Below are 27,169 nucleotides of genomic sequence, written 5' to 3'. Positions count from 1 at the left end.
TATAGTGTGAGCAGGGGATTAAGGATATTATATTGACTATAGTGTGACTGAGGCATTAGTTATATTGACTATGGTGTGAACTGGGAGGTTAGGAATATTATATTTCCTATAGTATAAATAGAAAATTAGGGATGTAATACTGACTGCGGTATGAACAAGGAAGAAGTAATATAAAATGCAGGCTGGAAAGCAGAGCATTTTCCAATTAGTCGGATGTACAGGATTCATCGGACACACTGTGTCCAATGAATCCTCTACATTGTTATTATCATTAAGCCTAACTGAATGGGTGTTACACCTTACCTAAGAATAGCCCTTAATGATGCAGGGCGTGGTTGTCACTTCATAAGGCATTTTCAAAATATCTGCATACCAGGTACAGAATATCCACATACCTCAACAGTATATCTAGGACTACATTATCTGATGTGTCCTTCTGACATTGTATCTAGGACTACATTATCCAATATGAGATGGTTACTTATTGGTCCTACTAATCTCTTTCCCTCTCTGTCTATTACAGATAGCTTAGATGACTCTCCATCACAAGAGGCGATCAGTTGTCGACCAACAATGGATGCCCGAGCTCGCTGGAGGAAAGCCATTCAAGAAACTCTGCTTTTAATTCGAATGAATAAAGAAAACCAAAACTTGCGAGGTGAGTACATCAACAAACATATATTGGTTTTGGGGTCCTGTCCCTATAATGGTATCTCTTGTCCATTAATCAGAATTTACTGACCTTCATTGGCTGGTATACAATATTTTCTGACTGCATTCATCCCACCAATAAGGAACCCACACATTTGGTGCCTCACCCCACTCGCATATATCTCTCTACTCCCATTCCTATTCAACTGTATTCCCACCTCATCCACACAGCTCACATCTATCTACTTCTCTTCCCCACACTCATACACTTGTCTATCAATATCTCATCTCTTGTACAGAGATCTACTAACTGTTCCATACAGATGTCCACCAATATCTACTGGCCACTACTGTTATCCACGGGTTCCTATATTTTACTGTCAATCACTACTGTCTGTAAAATATATTGAGTTCTGAAGAAATCAATGAAACACTGGAAACCAACCTATTTATTACATTAACTATATGTCGAAACCCTCTATCATATATAGAAACATCAACAACATACAAAGTACACAGTTACTATGAAATTAATGAACCTTCCCTACAACTTAGTATTTTCTCTTTCATTTCATGCAAAACCCATATAAAAATAAGTCCCTAAATCCAATTCCACCAAGATCAACTTTGCCTTGCATCCTTTTGGGGTTGATAAAGAAGAAAGTACTAATATAGGGTAGTAGATTAGCAGAACTGTAAGAACATCAGACTAGATTCCTTGCAATATTTGTTCCTTCTCTTTGCATTCCAAGTTCAAATCCTGCCGTAGTGTAATTGGGTGATTAGATTTAATCCATATCTCAGTTTAACACCACCACCTTATAGCCTGGTGAAGTTGCATGGCTTAGTGGTTAGGATGTTGGACTTATGATCGTAAGCTTGTGGTTTGGATTCCTGGGTCAGCGATGCATTGTGTTCTTGAGCAAAACACTTCATTTCACATTAGTCCACTCAGCTGGTAAAAAAGAATAATCCTGTGATGGACTGGTGTCCCATCCAGGGAGGAATACATATATGTCAGAGGAACTGGTCCTTTTTTGTTACTGAGTAATGTGGACTAACCAAACTTATAGCTTGGATGCCTTAAGTGGAATCCACTCTGTTGCTGGCATTTGGTTCAAGTCTCTGGTTTGAAAATACCTTCCTCTTTGTCTCTCACCTGTCTCAGGGACCCTATAAAGGGTCATGGGCACTGCTCTTATCTCCATTATAAGTCCAACCTGAACATACCTATATCCAGGCAAGCCCCCAAATTCATACAAGACATGATCACATGTGGTTCCTCACTCAATGCCAATAATAAGTATGAATGATTACTGAGTATCTGTCTATCCTTAAGCACCCACAGCTAATTTCGATATGTCACAACTATGAAATACTCCAATGAAAATTTTCATAGAAGGATTAATGGATACCCCACAGATGATTTTTTTTTGATTGTCTGTTTGGGTTAGATCTTTATATGTCAGAGAAACTGGGAATTAGGTCTCTATTCACTTCCTATTTATGTTTTTGTTTTTTTCCTGTAGATATTGACTAACAGTTTTTCAAACTTGGCATCAGCCAAATCAGTCTCACCATTCTAGAGAATGGCTTGCTGCAAAGACTGTAGGCACTGCCCCTTCCCCCTCTAATTAAATTATAACTTACAAAAAAAAATGAGTACCACAGAATTGGTGCTTGATGACTTCTAAGGTAGTCACTGTTGAATATTCTTTGGCTTGAGTAGCAGTATTGTTTAACTCCAAGTCAGTTCTGATTGAGTGGAATTGTGATGGAAGGTTTTCTGGCCATGACCAACCTGTCTTTTCATTTTCAGATGCTGCATATTAAAACTATGTTATAATGTGTCGTTTTTTTAAAAGAAAGTCAGGTGCAATTTGAAGTGGCTATTATTGGTAGGTTAAGTGATTATGTACAGGCTCGCTGGTTGGCTGGGGTGAAGTTATGCTAGGTGTCCCTAAAGGAATATAAGTCGACCAGATGTGTAAGCCAAGAGCAAAGTAATTTTGGTAATACCTTGCCAACCACCAGCACCTCTACTTATCACAGTTATTACCAATGTCTATCTAGTGATTTAATCCTCAAACATCAGCATACATACACTCACATACTTATATATGATAGTAAATAGATTAAATGATAAACAGATTAAATAACAAAATTAGCCTTCATCACAGCAAATTTGGTTAGTCTCTCTCTCTCCTCTCTCTCTGTTATGTCTTTCGTGCTTTCACCCTTTCTCTTAAGCTTTTGTATTTTCTCTCTCTGTCTCTCAATTCTAGATATCTAGACTAAACTGGCCAAGATGATTTAGTATTTGATTCCCAGTTCATGGGTTCTGAGTTCAAAGTCTTCAATAGATATTTTTTTTTCTACTTAATTCCACTTGCACCAGTTTACCTTGCTGTGAGATCTCAAAACAAAATGCAATTATTGATTAGCATGTCCACCTGAAGAGGTTTGACACTCATTTCCATAACAGTCTGAAACTATTTGTTACAAAATACTTGCCCTTATAACCCATCTTTTGAGAACTGTGGAACTCAGCAGCCACTAGACATGCTAAAATAAGCAGCTCAATCTTCATCAAACATGGCTTAAAATAGCTTAGCCATTACACACAAGTGAATATAACCTAGTAGATTTTACTATACTGTTGCTAATTGTTTTAAGGTGATTATTTAGATATGAGCAGACATAGATCCCCTCTCAGTCTTCCCTACCTTGATCTAATAAAACATTAATGATGTGAAAGCTAGAGGAATGAAAAGGATGCACTAGGATTTGGCTGGTAATTATTTTCAGCTGAATAAACTGGAGCAATATGAAATGCTGTGTTTTGTTTGCAGACACAATGCTTTTCCAGGAATTGAACCCATGACCTTATGATGATGATCTCAATGCTCTAACTGCCAGGCCAGATATGTGTCCAGAAGAGTTATCTTGTCAAATGTATCCTTGAACAAGTGGTTGAAAGAGAGATAACAAAGTAATAGGACTAACAAGTTACCATCTCTTGAGATGGTGTCACCTACAGTATAGAGACAGTGGAGGGAAAGAAGGAGAGAGAGGTTAGTATATCTGACAAGTGATCATCTTACAGTCATCTAAAGTGCAAGAAAATGAGATAGAGAGATTAGTAGGACTGGCAAATGACCATCTCTTGTAATTGGGTTATTTAAGGTAGAGAGGGATAGAGAGAAGTTAGTATATCTAACAAGTGATTATCTCACTGTCATCTGTAAAGAGAGACAGAGAGTGGGGACTGATATCAATGTCTTTCACATGGTCATGGCTGGAATGTCCTTGATCAGGGGTCTATTCATTTATGCCTAACATAAATAACAACAATATTTACCACCACCACTACCACCATATTATAATAATAATAAAATTATTGTATACAGTGCTCAGGTGCACCACAACTTGTCGGAAAGTGCATATAGAGTATATGCAGTAATGTACAAATGTCTGGAAAGCGAACAATGCATGAGTCAGATACATGCTTGTGTGTGTATGGAGGGGAGAAAATCAGGTGTAGTGTTGGCGAATCTCAGAAAGCATGGAAGTTTTGAAGGATGCAGTGCTCCGACAACTAATCTATCTATTTATTGCTAAATTAACAATAGTCATCTGAGAATTAAGGAGTACATTCATCACAAGGACCTGAGAGTGGATCCTGCTCAAAGCAATGCATAAGGGCCTCTATTATTATTTATTGACAGCATGTCATAGCATATATAGATTCGCATTGGGCCACTAGATCTTCTGGGTCCCTAGACAACTGCCCAGTGCACCCATGCTTTAAGACAGCATGGAGTACAGGTAACTGGGACACAAACTATACTGATAAACCTACCTTCACCTTAACAACTTGATGAACAAACCTAGTTGATTTCCTTCAACTCTTTTATTATTGTATTTCTATTGAAATACATTTATTTCAGTTAATTTTGAAAATGGTGATGTATTTAGCAAAATGACTCATTAAGCTGATATTTGAAATTTTGAAGTAAACTTTTAATTTAGGCGATTTAAAATGGAGGATTTGTATCATAGAACCATAGTTTCAGGCGGTTGGTATCAAAAGGGTCAGTTACTTCTAAAAGATTTAATTCAATCTCTATGTCCATTCTTCTTAGATCTCAGTAAGTTTTCACAAATGGTTGATAGAAATTTAACACGTTAACCACCACAGCCTGTTACTGGAACTTACTGGTAAAGCCACGTATTTCATGTGGTCACACTGTATACTGTTTAATTACAAGGAAATTTAATTAATTTTTTTTTTTTTGCATTTCTACAATATTTCATAATTAATCTTTAATATTTAGCTCTCATGTTATTTAGATATCCTCAGAACCATGTCAGAGATACGGAATAAAATATTTTCTCAAATTACGAAAATGCATATGGTGGTTGTGTGAAGTTTGTGATGAACAACCAGTGATGCATATGTGGTGGTTAATGTGTTAATTAAAACCATCTAGTATAATTAGTTGTGAAGGCATGTAGTATATTGGGTATGGTGTTCATAATAGTTAAGTTATGTGTTTAATTCCTGGGCCAAGTGGTACATTACATCCTTGAGCAAGACACTTCATTTAACATTGTTTCAATCCACTCAGCTAAAAATGAGTACTAGGAACAGCAGCAATGGGTAAGATTGAGATTATCCTTGCAAAGGACAGTTGTCCTTTTTAAGGTTGTAGTGGGCATCTGGGACTACTCTCAGTCACTTAAATACCACAGAAACTGCAATAAGCGCCAGCCTAATGGGCTCTTAGCCTTGAGATAGATTTTAAAAGTTAATGTGCTTGGTTGACCTTAACCACCAAAAGACTGACTATATAGCTGTGTGTTTGCTACTAACTTATACAACTATTATGTACATGTACTTGACTGAACTGAGTATTAAGTAGGACACTAGATATCTTAAATGAATTGCTGCAGTTATTGTTATTGTTATTATTACTATTATTATTATTATTATGTAAGAGGGTAAGCTACAACATGCTTTGTGGCACTATATATGCTGAACTCAAGTCCCACTGAGTCAACTTGCTTTTCGTCCCTTCAGGGTCAGCAAAATAAAGTATCAGTTAAGGACTAGGATCGATGGAATGAACTTACGCACAACCACCCCCGCATTCCTAAAAACTGCAGGCCCTGTGCCAAAATTATTTTTATTATCATTATTAATCAAATTCAACCAAAGTCAGCTTTGATTTTCATCCTTTCAGGGTCAATAAATTATATACCAGTCAAGTACTGGGGTTGGTGTGATTGACTTTTCCCCTCCCCCATAATTTTAGGCCTTGTGCCTATAGTAGAAAGGATTATTATTATTATTATTATTATTATTATATTATTATTATTATATTATTATTATTATTATTATTGTGGTGGTGGTGGTAGTGGTGCTGTGCTGGCAGAATCATTAGCACACTGGACAAAATGCTCAACAACATTTCTACCAGCTTTATGTTTTGAGTTCAAATTCCACTGAGATCAACTCTGCATTCCATTCTTTGTATTCATTAGACTTGTATGAAGGTAGAAACGATTGGAATGTATTGCAGGTGTATATATTTACAATATATACCTCTACATTATGAGGTTAATAGTCTGAAAACTGCAATATAATATTAAAATGAAACAAGGTTTTGTATTTTTACAAAGTAGTAGTATTGCTGCTGATGTTATAAGTTGTGTAACTGTTAAGATCGTTTTCCACCCATGTGGTTCCAGGTTCAGTCCTACTGTGCAGTATTTAGGGCCAGCGGCTTCTATCATAGCTCTTTACTGACCATGGAAAATTAAAAATAAAAATGAAGCCAGATAAAATTATGTTAGCCCTTTTGTGATCATATGAATGTTGAAATATACTGCTTTTGTCACAGTTAGTTTTGAAAATAATGTAGAATTAGCAAAATAATTTTGTCGTTACTAAGCTGGTGTTTAAAACTTAAATTAACATGAAATTTTGGTGGAAGGCTTTAATTTAGTTCATTTCAAAATATGAAGTTTGTGTCATAGAATTAGACAGGTTGGTATCAATAGGGTTAAAATAAAAGACATTGGCCACTATAGAGTTAATATGTGAGACAGAAAAGAGGAAAAACTGATCCACTGATGAAACTAAAAGTATATATTTATTGTTTGACATTCTGTTAATGGCCAACATAACAGTGTGTCCCATGTTGGTTCACAGTATGCAATGAAAAATAACCCCATAATTCAAATTACAAATTAACTGCTAAGGTTTTAATGTAAATGATATTTACATTAAACATAAGTTCAGGTGTGGATGCTTGTGTGTTTTAGGTATTTGCTTAGAAACTACATGATTCCAGGTTCAATCCTACTTTAGAGCATACTTGGCAAGCGTTTTCTGCTATAACATTGGGTGAACGTAAACCAAGGCTATGGGAATGAAAATTGGGTGATGGAAACTGTGTGGAAGCCCACTGAAGGGACTATTCCTATTTTTGGTTGGTAGACAAAATTTTTTGCCCTCACCTAGCACCTTAGGTGTCTTTACCAGGCTCCACTCTGTTAGAAGCATTTGGTTCAGGTTTTAATCTTTGGATAACTTCTTCCCTTCCTCCCATAAGACTCACAAGCCCTGAAAAGGGTCATGTTTGCTATCCCTTCTTCTAACTAAGCTGTTATAATAATACAAAACAAAACAAAAACAAGCTTCAGATAAGACTGAAAAATAGGCTCCCTGGCATGATTTGAACTATGTATCTGTTACTTACCAGGTTATTGAATACACCTCAGCGTGATTACTATTCCTTCCCATCAATGCTGGCTTTTGAACTTCTTTGTTGTTATTACCTGCAATTAACCCAGTTTTATATATACCGCATGTAGTCATGCTTGCATGGTAAACACCTGCATGTAACACTAATATGTTGAACAAAAAACTAACCTTGAAACCGATGAAGAAACTTTTGTTGTCAACTATGGAGTTTCCTACATTATTGTTTAATCTGTGTTTAATGACAACCCAATGAGAGACCACTACATAGTTGCCTTAACAGCTAGAAATATCAGCTAAATCACTCTGAAGTCATTCCCTGTTATTTTAAAGGAAAAAAAAACGACAAAGTAAATGTAACCATGGACATATAGAAAGACAGGATGGCTTTATTTTTGCTGGTTTCTGTGGTCATGCTGGGGCAATGTTGTCTGGAGTATTTCAGCTGTAAACTTACAGTTCAGTCAGTTTGATGTTGGTGTTATCATCTCCTGCTGTGGTATAGGGTCATCCTGGATTGTAAAGAATAGATCATTTTAAGTGTTCTTTGAAAATGTTAGCCATCCACTCTATGCATACACCTTACATACTGATAATAGAAATGAACTTTTAATGTCCCATTGAAGGTTTTCCTAGTTAAAAATGCCCAGTCCTGTAATGATTCAATTACAGAACAGAAATTAATTATAGATGAAGAGATTATTGTTTCTCTCACATACATCAGAGAATTCTTCACTTCCTTGAAAATGAATGTAAACAAGGTTAATATGGTTCTTGGGACATCATGTGTTTTGGAACTGGTTGACCAATGCAGTTCTTTGTCATGCGGGAAATTAAGAATTAACTCGATAAGGTCCCTTACAGTGCCTAGAACGTACTGAAGAAGATAAAAGACAGAACTATTACCATGACACAGTGGCCTCCTTACTTATCAATCCTCTAGTACCATATTAGAACATGTTGGCTGAAGTAGAACTAGATGGAGTTAACTATTAACAGAAGTTAAACCCGTTGCTTTATGTTTGTTTTGTCGTTATTTATTCACATCTTGTGTGCAAATTCTACACTTTTTCCTCAAAACATTGACTTGAATTGAACAGGTCTACTAATATACATTTTTGCATGAATCTGTTCTGCTTTGGACTGGGTCTGTCTTCTATTCCCACTTACTGAAGACAGTACAGCCAATTTTATGCAATGATACATTGCAGTGGCAGTGGTCAGGTTTGAACACACAAACTATGTGTTTATCCAAATATCAGCACTATAACCATTTAGCTATACTGTCTCACAACCACTAAGCAAAAATCAAAATAACGGAGGTTGTGACATATTCAAACTGCCACATTTTACAAAACAGCCAACAACACACAAAGCCTAAATAATCCCCTAAACGAACCCTCACCAAGCTTAAGTCATCCCACAACAATTCATGCAAGAATTAGAAGAAACACAGTGCTATTAAGTTAGACATGACCTGGGCCAATACTGGCCAAAACCTTTCTAAGTTATTCTAATGCAAGCCTTTCAAGAGTCAACAAACAACCTAAAAGAAAGAAAATCCAAACTCGGCTATAAAAAATGCTAGACAGTGAACAGATATGAGTAACCAACAATCAGTTCACAAGTAACCCATAATTACCCACAGTTAATGCAAATAACCCACAAGTGACTTACAATATCAACAATTTATCATCAGTCAACCCACAGGTAACTCCCAACCAACCCATGAATAACCTACAAGGAATCCACAAATAATTTACAATCAATACATAAGTAATCCACAATCAATCCACTGTCAATCCCTCTCCCTAATATCCCAAAGCTAACCCACAAGCAATCAACAATCAACCCATACATAACTCATAATCAACCATAAAATAACCCACAAGCAGTCCACAAGGAACCTGCAGTTGACCCACAATGAACCAACAAATATTCCACAACCAACCCCACGAGTAACCCACATTCGACCCGCAGTCAACTCAAAAGTAACCCACAATTGACCCATAACCAACCCACAAATAACCCACCATAAACCCCTGACTCTCCCACAATCAATCCACAATTGACCCATCATTGACCCACAAATAACCCACTTCCTAAACCCTCAAACTGTAGGCAAACAACATACATTCCTCAATCAATCCACGATTGACCCATCATTGACCCACAAATAACCCACTTCCTAAACCCTCAAACTGTAGACAAACAACATACATTCCTTCCTGTTTACCTTCTTCTCCTTCTTCTTCTTCTTCTCCTTCTGCGACTGCTGCTGTCGGTGCTGCTGTTGTTGTTGCCGTTGCTGCTGTTGTCACCCTTGTTGACCACAGGGTATTTCATCTTCTATGGCTCACGCTCTGTGGTGGTTTTCCGAGGTAAGGCCTGTCATCACTTCAGCACTGAAAACCCACACTGCTACTTAAAATCTTGCACCTTTGCTTCTCAGTAGTGGTTGCTATTGCTGTTGTTGTTGTTGTTAATTGTAGTCCTACTTTTTTTTTATACTAAAAATAATTAATAGATCTCTTTGTGTCGTAGTAATGTTAATAGTTGTTGTTATATTGTACAGCTATATTTAATATTCTGCAGTTTTTGTTTTTAATTTTTTTACTTAGCTTCTGCTTTTTGTAACCTTTTGACCTTCAACCCACTTCGGTAATTGTAACCTCCACCACCACTCCCACCATTATCATTACTACCACCACTTTTGTGAATGAGAGAGCATATTTAAAGAACAATATACTATAAATAATAAGGATAATAATTGCTTCGCTAAACATTTCCTCATCCTTGCGTACACACACACACACATGCACATTTATGCATACACTCTCTCATACAGTTATGCATACATACACATATAACTATACATACAAACACACACACACATATATATACAATTTTATTTTTTGATATTTTATTTGATGCTGTTATTTTTAATTCTTGCCAAATCTTCCTCCACCTCCTCTTTCTTGTTTGATTCCCCTTTTGCAGCTTCCATTTATACTCTCTCCACAACATCTTGGGCCCTTGCGGCTAAGCAAAGAAATTGTTGTTCATGTTGGTTTCCTTTTCATCAGTGTAAACCCTACATTTTGTACATTATATTTCTCCCTTTGATATTGCCCTCACCCTGTCTTGGACCCTTGCAACCAATAAAACAAATCATTATTATTATTCTGAAGTTGACTTTGCCTGTCATCCTTTCAGGGTCAATAAATTAAATCCCAGTGGAAACACTGGGGTCAATGTGGTTGACTAGCTCCCTGTCCCCAAAATTTTAGGCTTTGTGCATTTAGTAGAAAGGGTTATTATTATTATTATTATTATTATTATTATGGTGACAAGCTGACAGAATTGTTAGCTTAACAGCATTTTGTTCTTCTTCACATTCTGAGTTCAAATTCTGCCAGCGTCAACTTTACTTTTCATCATTTTGGGGTCAATAAAATAAGTAGCAGTTGAGCACTGGGGCTGTTGTAATCATCTAGCCCTTCCCCCAAATTTGCTGGCCTTGTGCCAAAATTTGAAACTGTCATCATTATTATTATTGTTATTATTATTATTATTATTATTATCAGTCTTGTGATTACTATTATTATTATTAATGTGAAGGTGCATGGCTCAGTGATTAGAATGTCAGGCTCACAATCATGAGTTAGTGAGTTCAATGCCCAGAGTGAGCTCTGTTGTATTCTTGAGCAAGACACTTTATTTCTCGTTGCTCCAGTTCACTCAGCTGTACATATGGGTTGTAGTGTCACTGATGCCAAGCTGTATTCACCTTTGACTTTCTCTTGGATAACATCAGTGGTGTGGAGAGGGGAGGCTGGTATGCATGGGTGACAGCTGGCCTTCCATAAACAACCTTGCCTGGACTTGTGCCTCAGAGGGTATCTTTCTAGGTACAATCCCATGGTCATTCATGACCAAATAGGTTCTTTACCTTTTACCCTATCATTATTAATAGTAGTAGTGTAAGGTGGCGTGTTGACGGAATCATTAGCTTGTCAGACAAAATGTTTAGTGGCATTTCTTGTGGTTCTTTGCATTCTGAATTCAAATCCATCTGAGTTCAACTTTGTTTTTCATCTGTTCTGAGTAAATAAAATAAAGTACCTGTGAAGTACCGGGATCACTGATAGTGATGAAACCCATCCCCTCAAGATTTTTGGCATCATGCCAAAATCTTAAACTATGAGGTAACGAGCTGGCACAATTGTTAGTGCATAGAATAAAATGCTTAGTGGAATTTCTTCTAGTACTACATGTTCTGAGTTCAAATCCCACTGAAGTTAACCTATACAAGTCAAGTACAAGGGTTGATATAATTGATTGGTCCCCTCCCACTAAAATTGCTGGCTTTATGCTAAACTTTGCTACTATTACTATTACGGTAATGAGTTGGCAGAATCGTTGGCAGAATCGTTACACTGGGGTCAGTGTAATCAACTTAACACCTCCCCCAAAATTTGAATCCACTATTATTATTAGATTATTATTATTATTATTATTACCTCTGCCAAGGTAGGAAGTTATGTTTTTATCAGCATTGGTTTGTCCATCTGTATGCAAAATAACTCAAAAAGTTGTGAATGGTATTTGATGAAACTTGCAGGAAAAGTCCCCTCTCCACAAATTTCAAGCTTTGTACCTATAGTAGAAAGGTCTATTATTTATTATTATTTAAAGAGGCAAGCTGGCAGAATTGTTAGCATACCAGACAATACAGTTTATTTTATTATGGGGTTTAAACAGTTGCTTTTTATGTTATATTAATGCTTGTTCTGTTGTATATAATGTGTTATTTTATTGTGTATTAATGTTGCATGAGTTGTATTGTTTTAGATTATTAGGTATTTATTATATCAGGTGTGTGCTGTATGAAGATTGTTCTTTTCAGCCTATTCAGTTGAAGTGATATGTCTTGCACAGGATATGGGCTGTTCCTGGTATAGCTATTTTTTGGACAGTGTGTAGTGTGAATTTTAATATGGCTTCCATTTGTTTGATTTTTTAAAAGTCTTATCTCATGTTCCAGTTAACATTGGTATTGTTTTCAACTTCATACCCCCATCTTTCAATTTCAAGATTTTTTAGAACAGTATTTTTGGTCAGAAGGGATTGCAATGTCTATCAGTGTGCATGTGCTTATCATTGTAATTGTTCAAATTCCACTTAAATCAATTTTCTTTTTCATCCTTTCTGGGTCAATAAAAGAAGAATCAGTTAGGTACTGGGGGTTGACTTACCCCTCCCCTAAAATTGTTGGTCTTGTGCCAAAATTTGAAACTATTGCTATTATTATTAAGGTGGCGAGCTAGCAGAATTGTTAGTATGCTGGATGAAATGCTTAGTGGCATTTCTTACATCTTTACGTTCTGGGTTCAAATTCTGCCGAGGTTAACTTTGCCCTTCAACATGAAATATTATGGTTGCAAAAACAGTAGTATCTTTCTTTCTTACTTTGCATCACAATCTTTAATTTTTGATACAATTTTTAAAATGTTTGTTTAAATAAACCCATTTCAAGAAAGTATCAAGCAGGCTGCAAGATAAAAGTCTGCAGACCTCAGGTTGGCCAGCACTGTATTAGACCCACAGTCAGAATTATCTGTGGTATTAAATTGCTTTCCTTTAGATAACCAAATTTGAATTCCACCAGATTTCAATTTAACATTTTTCCTTCCAGGGTTGATAAAATAAGGTACTGGTTATATATTGAGATCGTTATAATCAATTACTCATTTTCTCTGCCCTTCCCCAAACTGTGTGACCCTTTGTGTCTTTGATAAAAGTTGGAAACAATTATTACTATAATTTAATTAAATATGCATGTATTTATATGTGCTTGTGTGCCTTAATTCGTATGTTTATATCATTATATACTTCTCTGTGTTTGTGTATGTTATATGCACACCTCTATGTATTTATATGTATGCTTATGCATTTGTGTGTGTTTATGTATACTGTATATATGTGTGTGTGTATATGTCTATTCATGCCTGTGTGCATTTGCCTCTGTTTATGTATACATATGTCTATGTGTATGCATCAGTTACTCTGGAATGTGTTGTACACTCACATACACAGACAATTATTGTGCTCTAATCAATAATTGTTATTAAAACAGAAGTGAAAATAAATTATCAAAATTAAGAAAAATATCAGTAAAATTGATTATTTAAGATGGAAGAAGGGGTAGATATTATTATTATTATTATTATTATTATTGTTGTTGTTAATAATAATAAGACAATGATAATAATAATGTTTTCTAATAATTGTTATTTTTTGTAATTGCTCATGGAGGTGGTTGTGGTGGTTGCCTGTAGCTTTTGATGCTATTTAGCTTGAGGTTAATCCTGATTAAGCAGATCTGTGATCAAAAAGATTCAGTCTAGGATTATCTAATCGTCTTTTAAGGGTTAATATACACAGGACTACATTATCCTTGATATGCTATATCTCCTTCTCTTTTTTAAGCAAGCAAAGATACTACTTTGACAGAAATTTGCTATTTCTAGCAAATTGACTAACTATAGGCTCCCTCTTTGGCTCAGTTTCATATTGTTCCTTGCTCTTGTTTGTTTTTGTTGTTTACAGTTGTGGTGGTCATAACTACTATGTTTGTTGTTACTGCAAATTTTTTTTTGCCATAAGTAAGCCTTGATCAAATAGACCATTGATCAAAGACATTCCAGCAATGACCATCCGGTCATTTTTTAATATTAGGAACGACATAATTCAATATATGCTTCTGTTATTTAAAATGATTGCACTAACAAAGCTAGAATGTGGGCTGCTGGGGGGATGGGTTTAGTTTGCTACCCCCCCAGGCTCCCACAAAAAATACATATTGCCTACAGCAGAGCCAAAACTGGTTCTGCCACCATAAAAGCACCACCTGGGGCATGACTGTCCCTTCTGCCTCCCCCTCTAGCTATGCTGGTGAATGTTTGGCTATAATCCGAGGGACAGTTGGCTACTATTGTTGTTTCTAATTATTATTGTCATGTAACACTTTTAATACACCTCACTCCACCGTTCATCCTTTGATACAAACTTCTTGTTTATAAAGTGATTTAAATTAAAACCTTACATCAAAATTTCATATTAATTTATATCCCAAACATCAGTTTGGTAATTAGTTATTTCATTAAATTCTCCATTATTTTCAAAATTAATTGAAACGAAGATTATTTCAACAGACATGAAAGGGTAATAGTAGTGGTGGTGGTTGTGGTGGTGGTAGTAGTAGTAGTAGTAGTAGTAGTAGTAGTAGTAGTAGTCACAACAACAATAATAATAATAGTAATAATTTTATTAACCATAGGGGTATAGGCGAGGAGACATCACAAAGAACAGACAACAATTTGTGTAGGTATTTACGTTAAGGATGAGAAGAAAGAAATGAATAATGATAATTCATCATTGTTGGGCCATTTTGTTCTGGCAGCCATATAATGATAACTGGGCCTGTGCGGGTCACCTGTAAGGCATCTGGCGGGTGAAAGCCCATCACCTATAGTTCCATCCTCATTTATACCATTGTTTGTATTAATTCTTTTATCCATTACTCTCACAATTACCAATATTTTTATCAAGACACCGTCTCCAGAAAAAAGGAAAAAATTGCAAGGCAATGAAGAGAGTAAATGTCATAACTGTAGTTGTAGGGGCACTAGGAGCACTAACAATCAAGTTCAAGAAATATGTGAGAAAAATTGGTTTTGGTATGAGGGCAGAGTATTACCCAAAACTGCTCTATTGGGGACAGCTAGGATTTTGAGATTGGTACTTGGGTGTTGAGTATCTCATGAAACTTAACACCTAACTACCAAGACTTATATAATTTGTGAAAGAGACCCTGTGAGGCCTTTGACAACAGGATACTGTCTGCTCTCACAGAATTAACCAGAGTAAGATTGAAAGCTCTGAGAGTTAAAATATAATAATAATAATAATAATAATAATCCTTTCTTCTAAAGGCACAACGCCTGAAATTTGGGGAGAGGGGACTAGTCGATTACATTGATCCCAGTGTTCAAGTGGTACTTAATTTATTGATCCTGAAAGAATGAAAGGCAAAGTCAATCTCGGTAGAATTTGAACTCAGAATGTGAAGACGGGCGAAATGCTGCAAATCATTTTGTCAGGTGCAGTAATGATTCTGCTAGCTCACCACCTTCAATAATAATAATAATAATGATAATAATAATAATAATAATAATAATGATGATGATGAGAATAATCCTTTCTACTAAAGGTACAAGTCCTGACATTTGGAAACTTTAGAAATACCCTACCATCTAGATGTCTTGCAAAAGTTGGCATTACTTGGGACTGCATGCATATTGCATAAAGCACTGTCTGCCTGCTCCGGTAGACACAATATCTTCAATCAACAACATCACGATATAGGATACTGTGTGACGTCTTAAATAATAATAATAAGTCCTGACATTTACATCGACTCCAGTGTTTCACTGGTGCTTAATTTATTGACCCTGAAAGGATGAAAGGCAGAGCTGACCTTGGCAGAATTTGAACTCAGAACATAGTAACAGGTGAAATACTGCCAAGCATTTCGTCTAGCATGGTAATGAGTCTGCCAGCTCACTGCCTTCAGTAATAATAATAATAATAATAATAATAATAATAACAAGAGCACTCAGAGAGCATAAACCTCCACCAAAGCAACACCAATGTCCTCTCAATGATTAGCCAGAGATGATTTTTAAGATGAGAATATCTGAAATAAACTTCACTGTTCTCACAAATGGGAATACTAAAAATGAACCCGACCACTCTGATAACTAACAACTGGTACTTTCTTCCATGCCTTGACAATTCTGAACCTGGGAAGATGTTTCTAAAAGTCATGGGTGTTACTCTCTCTCTCTTTACTCTTTTACTTGTTTCAGTCATTTGACTGCGGCCATGCTGGAGCACCACTTTTAGTCGAGCAAATCAACCCCGGGACTTATTCTTTGTAAGCCCAGTACTTATTCTATCGGTCTCTTTTGCTGAACCACTAAGTGACGGGGACGTAAGCATACCAGCTTCGGTTGTCAAGCAATGCTAGGGGGACAAACACAGACACACACACACACACATATATATATATACATATATACGACAGGCTTCTTTCAGTTTCCATCTACCAAATCCACTCACAAGGCATTGGTCAGTCTGGGGCTATAGCAGAAGACACTTGCCTAAGATGCCACGCAATGGGACTGAACCCGGAACCATGTGGTTGGTTAGCAAGCTACTTACCACACAGCCACTCCTGCACCTATTGTTGTGCTGGTTTTTTTATTTTATAAGCATGTCTGCATGTGGTAGAGGTATTGAATTCAGAAAGGTGTCCAAATTTGTAGTTGGAAAGATGGTAGATAATCTTGTAAGCTTCTACCAAGTCAGCTGCCAGACTTAGAAGTTTTAGTGTGTTGATGTCCAGAGAAGCAATACAGTTAGTTAATGGTGAAAGCTTGTATTCAGGTGGTGTGGTTATTAGGGGTTACTATTGTTGATGTGAAGGCATTCATCGCTAACTAAGCTGCTTCACCATAACAATTTCATCAAGTTCATTAATATATAATGTCAAATCCTGTTTGGGTCAACTGACAATCAAAGCTAATCATTAACCTCAATCAAACTTTTAAATGCCATCAGTCATTAACAAAAGGTAATTCATGGTGAACTAAACAAACATTGTTAATTATGCACCTAATAATTAATTTGCTTTATATATATAATATGTTGTAAACCAACTTACACTATAGCCAGTCTCCGCAAATTGTTTTCACTAACATTAAATATTTGTTAAAACCAGGTCTGTTCAATGTTCTCTTTCTTTGTCTGACTATATGTATGTGTGCATGTTTATAAATATATATATATATGTATGTGTGTGTGTGTTTGTATATATGTATGTTTCTGTATGTATATATATAATAATAATAATAATAATAATAATAATAATTGTGTACAGTGCTCAGGTGCACTACAACTCATCTAAAGTGTATATATAATCAGGTGTAGTTTCGGCGGATTTCGGAAAGCATGAGGGCCTTAAAGGATGCAGTGTCATGGCAGTCAACAACTGACGCAGGCAGTTTATTCCATGCTTCAGCAACTCTGAGCGTGAAAAAATGTTTCCGAAAGTCATGGGAGCTGTGTTGTTTCTTGATGTGTGCATCAATGTCTACTGACAACAAACAATTAATATGAACACATACTGAAATATACATTCATTTGAGACTTTAATTATCCCTGTCTCAAGATATCATGCACTGGCATATCATTAACATTTATGTTGGAATAAGGAATAGTATTATTGCACTGTATGTGTGTTTCTATGTACAAACATGCACATGCGTGCAGACACACACATACACACACACACTGGTTGGATTTAGTAGACAGAAACTGAAAGAAACTTGTGTGTTTGTATCTTTGTGTACCTTTGACTAGACATCATGTGATGGTTGTAAACAAGCATCCCTGTCATACAAGCGAAGTTGTTCATTTCCAGTCTTCTGAGAAAAATATGTCTAGCTATGGGGAAATATTCCCTTGTTTGGAAACTGCTAAGAGTTGGTGACAGGAAGGGCATCCAGCTGTAGGAAGAAATCTGCCTCAACAAATTCTGTCCGACCCATACTAGCATGGAAAAGTAGACATTAAATGAGGATGATGAATGAATGAAAATGAATACATATAATGCAAGATTTAATATTTAGCTCCTTCTAAATGTATTAGAGTACTCTATAATGTTAATTCATTTGCATATATTTTCCGAAAAATGTAAGTATCTTTATATAGTACACGTATTTTTAGCCTGTCTGTTCTATTACATTTTGTTTCTTTAATGAAAATCAATTAACATTATACTTACACTGAAATAGATATGTATCATTATATGACCTTTTTCTCTCTCTCTCTTCCTTTGCTGATGATTGTGTATGTAGTATATGAAACTTTGAGATCACAATGTCTGCAGCCTCATACAGATATTTATTTTAATATTCTTACATCTAGATTGTTATTTCTAGTATATTTATATGTTTAACTGTATAACTGTTTTATTCATATGTCTGTTTATAGCACAATACCCATATACCTTTCTGTCTGTCTGTATGTATATATATATAGTAAAATAAGAAATAGAAAGTCCTTGGAGCAGTATTATATATTTGAAAGAAATTAATAGAAATGGCTTTTCTGATAAAATCAATAGAAATGACTTTTCTGGTGGAAAAATTATCAGAAAAGCCATTTCTATTCATTTTTTCAAACACACACACACTCATATATATATATATATATATATATATATATATATCTGCTGCCCCATATCCATATCTACCTGTCCATCTCTCTCTCTGTCTCTCTCTCTCTTCCTCCCTTCTTTTCCCTAATTGGCCATTAGACAGTAATTGAAGGTAATGATAAAAAAAATGGTAAACTTTGTCTTTTCTGGCCAGGTTCGTTTTTTGTCTAATCTTGTAATATTTGACTTATTTTCTTATGTTCTCTCAACAGAAAAATCATTTACTTTTACCATCTAATGAGCCAGTATTTGTGAGTGTGTGTGTGTGTGTGTTGTACATACTGGTATGGCTGTGTGCTTAAGAAGTTCCCTTCCCAGCCATGTGGTTTTAGGTTCAGTCCTATTGTGCAAGTGTCTTTTACTATTCTCCCAAGCTAACCAATGCATTGTGAGCAAATTTGGAAGACAAAAAAAATAATAATTGTATTAAACACATGATGTGTGTATAATTTTGCCTGAATGCTGATGTTTCTTTTATCAACATTTGAGCCAAGTGGTAATGTTGTTAACATTAAGGTCAGTTACTCTGAGATTTTGAAGACCTGTGAAATATGTAAACTTGTTTGAAAAACAAAAGAAAAATATTGTTGAAGGTTGGTGACAGGAAGAGCATCTAGCCATAAAATTTTTCCTTAAAAAATCAATTCCTGTTCAAGCCATGGGAAAACAGTAAATAAACAGAAACGAGTATCACTACCACCATCACCATCATCACCACCACCACCACCATCATCATCGCCATCATCATCATCACCACCACCATCATCATCACCACCATCATCACCACCACCATCACCACCACCATCATCACCACCATCATTATCACCACCACCATCACCATCATCATCACCACCACCACCATCATCACCATTGTCCTCATCGACATCACCATAATCATCATTTAACATCTGACTTCCATGTTGACATGGGTCAGACAGCTTTACAAGGATGTAACAAGCAAGAGGACTGCATTGAGCTCCAGTGCCTGCTTTGACAGGTTTTTTTTTTTACAATTGGATACCCTTCCTAACACCAACCACTTTACAGAGTGTACAGGATACTTTCGCTTTCTTTTTTCTTTGTGGCACTGAATATTTGCTTATTTATTCAGTTACTGAACTACCTATTCATTTAATAAGCTTGTATGTGGCTGAGTATTCCACAGGCATGTGTACTCTTAATGGTATGACACAATGTCTGACAAAGCTGAACCTTTGAATTACAGGCATAATACATCTTACAGGCTTTTATATAGTTTTCCATCTACCCAATTTTGCACATAAGGTAAGGGCTGACCCAAAGCTATCGAAAATAACATTTACCCAAGATGCCATACAATGGGATTGAACCTAGAACCTCGTGACTGCAAAGCAAACTTCCAAACCATTCAGCCACAATGCATCAACATATATATATATATATATATATATATTATATATATATATATATATATCACCATGACTACCGTGACTGACCAGGCTATCAGATGTTGCTACACATCGCTGGTCACAATGCGCTTCACATTGTTTTTTTAGCCTTCAAATGATACCACCCCACTGGCTAAGCGAGCAGGCCAACAGAAGAAAGAGAGAAAGTTGTGGCAAAAGAGTACAGCAGGGATCGCCACCATCCCCTGCCAAATCCTTGTGGAGCTTTAGGTGTTTTCGCTCAATAAACACTCACAATGCCCGGTCTGGAATCGAAACCGCAATCCTATGACCACGAGTCTTCTGTCCTAACCACTGGGCCATTGTGCCTCCACACACACACACACATATATATACATACACACACACATTTACTTTACATGTGTGCATGTAGATATGAGAGAAACCACAGAGAGAGATAATTATAAAATATAATCACTGGAATTTAGGGAGATTAGAGATGATCTGTATCAGCCTAAGTCAGGTTGTTAATAAATACAAGATTGCGATATACTAGTTTGTTAGGTGAGAGGAGATGAGATGTTTAATCTGTTGTGAATCACATGATATTTCTTATATCTTGCTAACAAACCTCAATTAATTAGATTCTATGCCTGAACACATACACACGCATGTATGGATACACTTGTGTGCGTACATTGTTTATGTTAGACAAATGAGAGAGGAGTGCTTGATCCATGTTGTAAAGAACGTTTGTTTTTTATTGAAAATGGCAACGAGAGTTTGTCTCACAACTTGAGTTTCATGCCACTACAATCTTCAGGCATTCTTGCTTCTTGAAGTTCACGGTGGCATGAAACTCAACTCACAACAGAAATTCCCTGTTTCAGTTTCAATAATTAAAAAAATACATACATGCACATATTGATGTTATATTTTGGGGTCTTCTGCACCCTTGTAGAAGATAAAGACCACTCAACTACACTGATGATACTGGCAAAGGTACCACATGAAATTTAGGGCCTATCAAAGCTCATTGGGGTGGGTCAGAGATATCTGGCATGGCATGAAGAAACGCATCTTGGTCACAACTATTTGAAGATTATTGTTGTTATATTATTATTAAGGCGGCAAGCTTCATAAAATCATTAGCACGCCGAGCAAAATGCTTACCTGCATTTTGTCTTTAGGTTCTGAGTTCAAATTCCACCGAGGTCGACTTTGCTTTTCATCCTTTTGGGGGTCAATAAAATAAGTACCAATTGAGTAGTTAACCAACTTAACCACCTCCTAAAACTTCAGGCCTTGTTCCTATAGCAGAAATAATAATTATTATTATTATTATTAAGACAGTGAGTTGGCAGAATCATTAGCATGCTGGACAAAATGCTCAGCAGCATTTCGTCCATCTTTACTTTCTGAGTTCAAATTCCACTGAGGTCAACTTTGCCTTTCATTCTTTTGGGATCGATAAATTAAGTACCAGCAAAACACTAAGGTCAATGTTATTAATTAGTCCCCTCCCACCAAATTTCAGGCCTTGTGCCTATAGTAGAAAGGATTATTATTATTATTACTATTATTATTATTTACATTGTATGTAACCCCTGCACACTTTATGTTTGTATTGTCTCCCTCATCCTTTGCCCTGCTGGCAAATAAAATAAATCATTATTATTATCACTATTATTATTAACTAAGGCGGCAAGCTGCCAGAACCGTTAGCACACAGGTGTATTTTGTTGAGCAGTGGGGTTAATGTAATCAACCAACCTCTCCCTGCCTCAAGCTTCAAGCCTGGGCCTGTAGTAGAAAATACAGGGTGTCGTCGACTTACGACATATCCGACTTACAACCGATCGACTTTACGATGATTGGTGCACCAGCTGCCGGCAGCAATAATAAATAGTCCAGTTGAAATCTAATGGGTTTAATTTCTTAGAAATTTACCCACCTACAGATAATGTCAACTAACAAACACTTCCCCTACATTTGGTTAACGATCACCGCTGTGTTTATCCCAAGTGTTGGATGACTATCCTGTCACGGACTCATCAAGGCAACCTCATATTTGTTTATAAGACGACTGCTTGAGACTCTGAAATTTTTGATTAACACCAGTATAATACAGAATGCTATGTGTGACTTTTACTTGAGAATGTACCTTAAGAATGTAAAAATATAAAACAAAGCTATGTAGGACAATAGGCCGACTTACGACCACTCAGTCAGAACCAATTGTTGTCATAAGTCGATGAGGACCTGTATTGTTATTAAGGTGATAAGCTGGCTGATATCATTAGCACACTGAACTAAATGCTTAGTATCATTTCAGCTGTCTTCATGTTCTGATTTCAAATTCCACCAAGATCAACTTTGCCTTTCATCCTTTTGGGGGTCAATAAAATAAGTACCAATTGAGTAGTTAACCAACTTAACCACCTCCTAAAACTTCAGGCCTTGTTCCTATAGCAGAAATAATAATTATTATTATTATTATTAAGACAGTGAGTTGGCAGAATCATTAGCATGCTGGACAAAATGCTCAGCAGCATTTCGTCCATCTTTACTTTCTGAGTTCAAATTCCACTGAGGTCAACTTTGCCTTTCATTCTTTTGGGATCGATAAATTAAGTACCAGCAAAACACTAAGGTCAATGTTATTAATTAGTCCCCTCCCACCAAATTTCAGGCCTTGTGCCTATAGTAGAAAGGATTATTATTATTATTACTATTATTATTATTTACATTGTATGTAACCCCTGCACACTTTATGTTTGTATTGTCTCCCTCATCCTTTGCCCTGCTGGCAAATAAAATAAATCATTATTATTATCACTATTATTATTAACTAAGGCGGCAAGCTGCCAGAACCGTTAGCACACAGGTGTATTTTGTTGAGCAGTGGGGTTAATGTAATCAACCAACCTCTCCCTGCCTCAAGCTTCAAGCCTTGGGCCTGTAGTAGAAAATACAGGGTGTCGTCGACTTACGACATATCCGACTTACAACCGATCGACTTTACGATGATTGGTGCACCAGCTGCCGGCAGCAATAATAAATAGTCCAGTTGAAATCTAATGGGTTTAATTTCTTAGAAATTTACCCACCTACAGATAATGTCAACTAACAAACACTTCCCCTACATTTGGTTAACGATCACCGCTGTGTTTATCCCAAGTGTTGGATGACTATCCTGTCACGGACTCATCAAGGCAACCTCATATTTGTTTATAAGACGACTGCTTGAGACTCTGAAATTTTTGATTAACACCAGTATAATACAGAATGCTATGTGTGACTTTTACTTGAGAATGTACCTTAAGAATGTAAAAATATAAAACAAAGCTATGTAGGACAATAGGCCGACTTACGACCACTCAGTCAGAACCAATTGTTGTCATAAGTCGATGAGGACCTGTATTGTTATTAAGGTGATAAGCTGGCTGATATCATTAGCACACTGAACTAAATGCTTAGTATCATTTCAGCTGTCTTCATGTTCTGATTTCAAATTCCACCAAGATCAACTTTGCCTTTCATCCTTTTGGAGTTAGTAAGCATCAATCAAGTACTGGGGTCAATGTAATCGACTTTGCCCTCCCTTCAAAAACTGCTGAACCTGTGCCAAAATTTGAAACCATTATTATTTATTATTATTATTATTATTAGTATTATTATTATTATTATTATTATTATTCAGTAGTTTTATTTTCATAGCGTGCTTTCACTTCACTACCGAATGCAGCTCTGTGTGCCTTGGGTATGTGCAGTGGTTTGTTGTGATGCTCTTTTAGTTACTGTATTAAAAATGTTTTGCGTAGGATGTGTGAAGTGCCCAGTAGTGCATTTTTCTGTATGTTATATATATTTGTAAGTCCTGGTATTTTTGTTATGTATTTGTCTGAATATATTTTTATCATACCTAATGCGCCTACTATGATAGGAATTGTTTCTGTTTTTAGATTCCACATTCGATTTACCTCTATTTCCAGGTCTTTGTATTTTGAAAGTTTCTCCATTATTTTTTTATTCATTTCTTTCTTTCTTCTTCTTCTTCTTCTTATTATTATTATTATTATTATTATTAAGGCAGCAAGCTGGCAGAATTGTTAGCATGCTGGGCAAATTGCATCGCGGTATTTTGACCGTCGCTACATTCTGAGTTCAAATTCCACCAGGATCACTACATTCTGAGTTCAAATTCTACCAGGAAGACTTTGACTTTCAACCTATCGGGCGCAATAAATTAAGTACCAGTTAAGTACCGAGATCAATGTAATTGACTATCACCCAGCCACAAATTTCAGGCCTTGTAGACAGGATTATTATTATTATTATAACATATACAATGGTGTGACTGTGTGGTTAAGAAGCTTACTTTCCACCCTTGTCATCCAGGGTTCAGTCCCACTGTGCAGCACCTTAGGCAAGTGTCTTCTACTATAGCCAATCAAAGCCTTTTTAGTGAATTTAGTTGATGGGAACTCAGAGATGCCCCTTGTGTTTGTTTGTGTTGTTTTTGTACTCCGTCATGCTTTGACAACCGCTGTTCGTTTGTTTACAACCCCATAAATTAGCAGATCAGTAAACGAGACCAATAGCAGATTTAAAAAATAAGCACTGGTGTTGATTTCCTGGACAAAACTCTTTAAAGCAGTGCCCCAGCATGGCCACAATCCAAGGAGTGAAACAAATAGAAAGTAAAAAATAGGGAGTTGAATACATCGCCTTTCACAGAGTATGGACCAGCAACCCTCCCTCTGATATGTGGACACCTTAGAATTTAGAGCCTATTGTATCATTCTCTGAGACAGAATGTTAACTAGACTGAAGGTGCAGGCATGGCTGTGTGGTAAGAAGGTAGGGTGGCGAGCTGGCAGAAGCGTTAGCATGCCGGGCGAAATGCTTAGCAGGATTTCATCTGCCGCTTTGTTCTGAGTTCAAATTCCGCCGAGGTCGACTGCCTTTCATTCTTTCGGGGTTGATTAAATTAGTACCAGTTACGCACTGGGGTTGATATAATCGACTTAATCTATTTGTCCCCTCTGTGTTTAGCCCCTTGTGGGTAGTAAAGAAATAGGTATTTCGTCTGCCGCTACATTCTGAGCTCAAATCCCATGAGGTCGACTCTGACTTTCATCCTTTCAGGGTCAATAAATTAAGTACCAGTTATGCACTGGGGTCGATTAATCGACTTAATCCCTTTGTCTGTCCTTGTTTGTCCCCTCTTTGCTTAGTCCCTTGTGGGCAATAAAGAAATAAGAAGCTTGCTTCCCAACCACATGGTACCGAGTTCACTCCCACTGTATGGCACCTTGGGCAAGTGTCTTCTACTATAGCCTCAGGCTAACCAAAGCCTTGTGAGTGAATTTGGTTGAGGGAAACTGAAAGAAGTCTATCATGTGTGTGTGTCGTATGTCTTTGTGTCTGTGTCCCCCCCAACTCCATCACCACTTGACAACTGGTGTTGGTGTGTTTAAATCTCTATAACCTAGCAGTTCGGCAAAAGGAGATTAATAGAATAAGTACTAGGCTTTAAAAAATAAGTCCTGGGGTCGATTTGTTCAACTAAAACCCTTCAAGGAAATGCTCCAGCATGGCTGCAGTCAGCTGACTGAAACAAGTAAATGAATGAAAGAAGGAAGCAATTCCCCCTCCTTTCACTGTTCTCTCCCTCCCTCTCCCTTATTTCTCTCTTATTGTGTCCTCATTCTCTTACTCTCTCTCTCTCTCTCTCTCTCGTGATCCTCTCCTTTAATTTTGTCTCTCCTTTTCTTCCTCTTCCATCATTCTCTTTCTGTGTATATCTGTTTCTTCAACCTTTTCTTTGTTTCTATCTCTATCTCTTTCCTCTCTGTCAATTGATCCTTTCTACCTTTGCCTCTCTTCCTTTCTTTCACTTCGTCTTGCCATTCATGCATAACTAATCAAGTTAAAAAGCACTTTCTCTTGGCACATCCCTCCTCCGCCTACATATATACAAGCAATATAGTACAGTAAAGCACACACACACACACACACACACACACACACGCATTCACAGCATTCTCTTCCTCTCCTCCTCCTCTCTCTCTCTCTCTCTCTATAATACTCTTTTACAATCACTGACTTGTCAAACATTCCTTTGCCTCTCTCATTCACTAACCTTGGGTCTCTCTATTTCACACACACACACACACACACACAGACAGACACACGCACACACACACAGTGGCAATGGTGCTGATGGTGGTAACAAAAGAAAAATGTTAATCCAGTTATGCCAAATGAAAATCTGTCCAACCCATGCAAGCAAGAAAGTGCTGAAGTAAAAGTGATGATGATGATCTGACTGTCTAAATATCTGTCTCACTGTCTAATTATCTATCTTTCTCATTGTCTAATTATCTATCTATCTCTACTTAGTTAGTCTGTCTCATTGTCTCAACTATCATCTCACTAGCTAATCTCTCGCTTTCTAATCTCTCTCACTGTCTCTCTCTCTCTCTCTATATATATGTATATATCTGTATATATGTGTATATATATATATATATATATATATATATAGTATATTACTTTATAAAAATAGGGTAAAGTAAAATAATTTACTTTACCACACACCGAGCTTTTATAGTATATTATATATAATATTATATATAATATATACATATATATATATATATACACTCACACACACACACATATTATATATATATATATATATATATATATATAGTGTATTATATATATATATTATATATAATATATACATACATATATATATAATATATACATATATATATACACTCACACACACACATAGTATAATATTATATATATATATATATATACACACACACTCACACACATAGTATATTATATATATATATAGGGTGGATGGCGGTTTCGTGTCTCACTTTATAGTATAGTACAGTTAGAGATTAGTATACAGTATAGTTAGTTAGAGATCACTGTTCGAGTAGGTAGAAAGAGAAAGAGAGAGAAAAAGTGGAAGAACAACGCGTTGTG

General features: G+C 36.3%; 1 protein-coding gene across 5 annotated transcripts in view; it reads left to right on the top strand.

Annotated features, from left to right (window-relative positions):
• Positions 1-27,169, top strand: part of LOC115213779 (TBC1 domain family member 1) — a 196,655-nt gene that overhangs the window by 151,060 nt on the left and 18,426 nt on the right. For 4 of the 5 annotated variants that reach the window (XM_029782619.2, XM_029782621.2, XM_036504664.1 and 1 more), the window contains exons 11-12: positions 524-658; positions 9,757-9,801. In XM_029782619.2, the coding sequence (XP_029638479.1) occupies positions 524-658; positions 9,757-9,801 (180 nt within the window). The remainder of the gene's footprint in view (positions 1-523; positions 659-9,756; positions 9,802-27,169) is intronic. The other variant, XM_029782620.2, reaches the window with a different exon arrangement.

This window comes from Octopus sinensis, linkage group LG7 (genome assembly GCF_006345805.1).
Source record: "Octopus sinensis linkage group LG7, ASM634580v1, whole genome shotgun sequence".
NCBI classification, from domain to species: Eukaryota; Metazoa; Mollusca; class Cephalopoda; order Octopoda; family Octopodidae; genus Octopus; species Octopus sinensis.
Note: the sequence above shows the minus strand (reverse complement) of the source record. Positions and strands in the feature narration are given on the sequence as shown.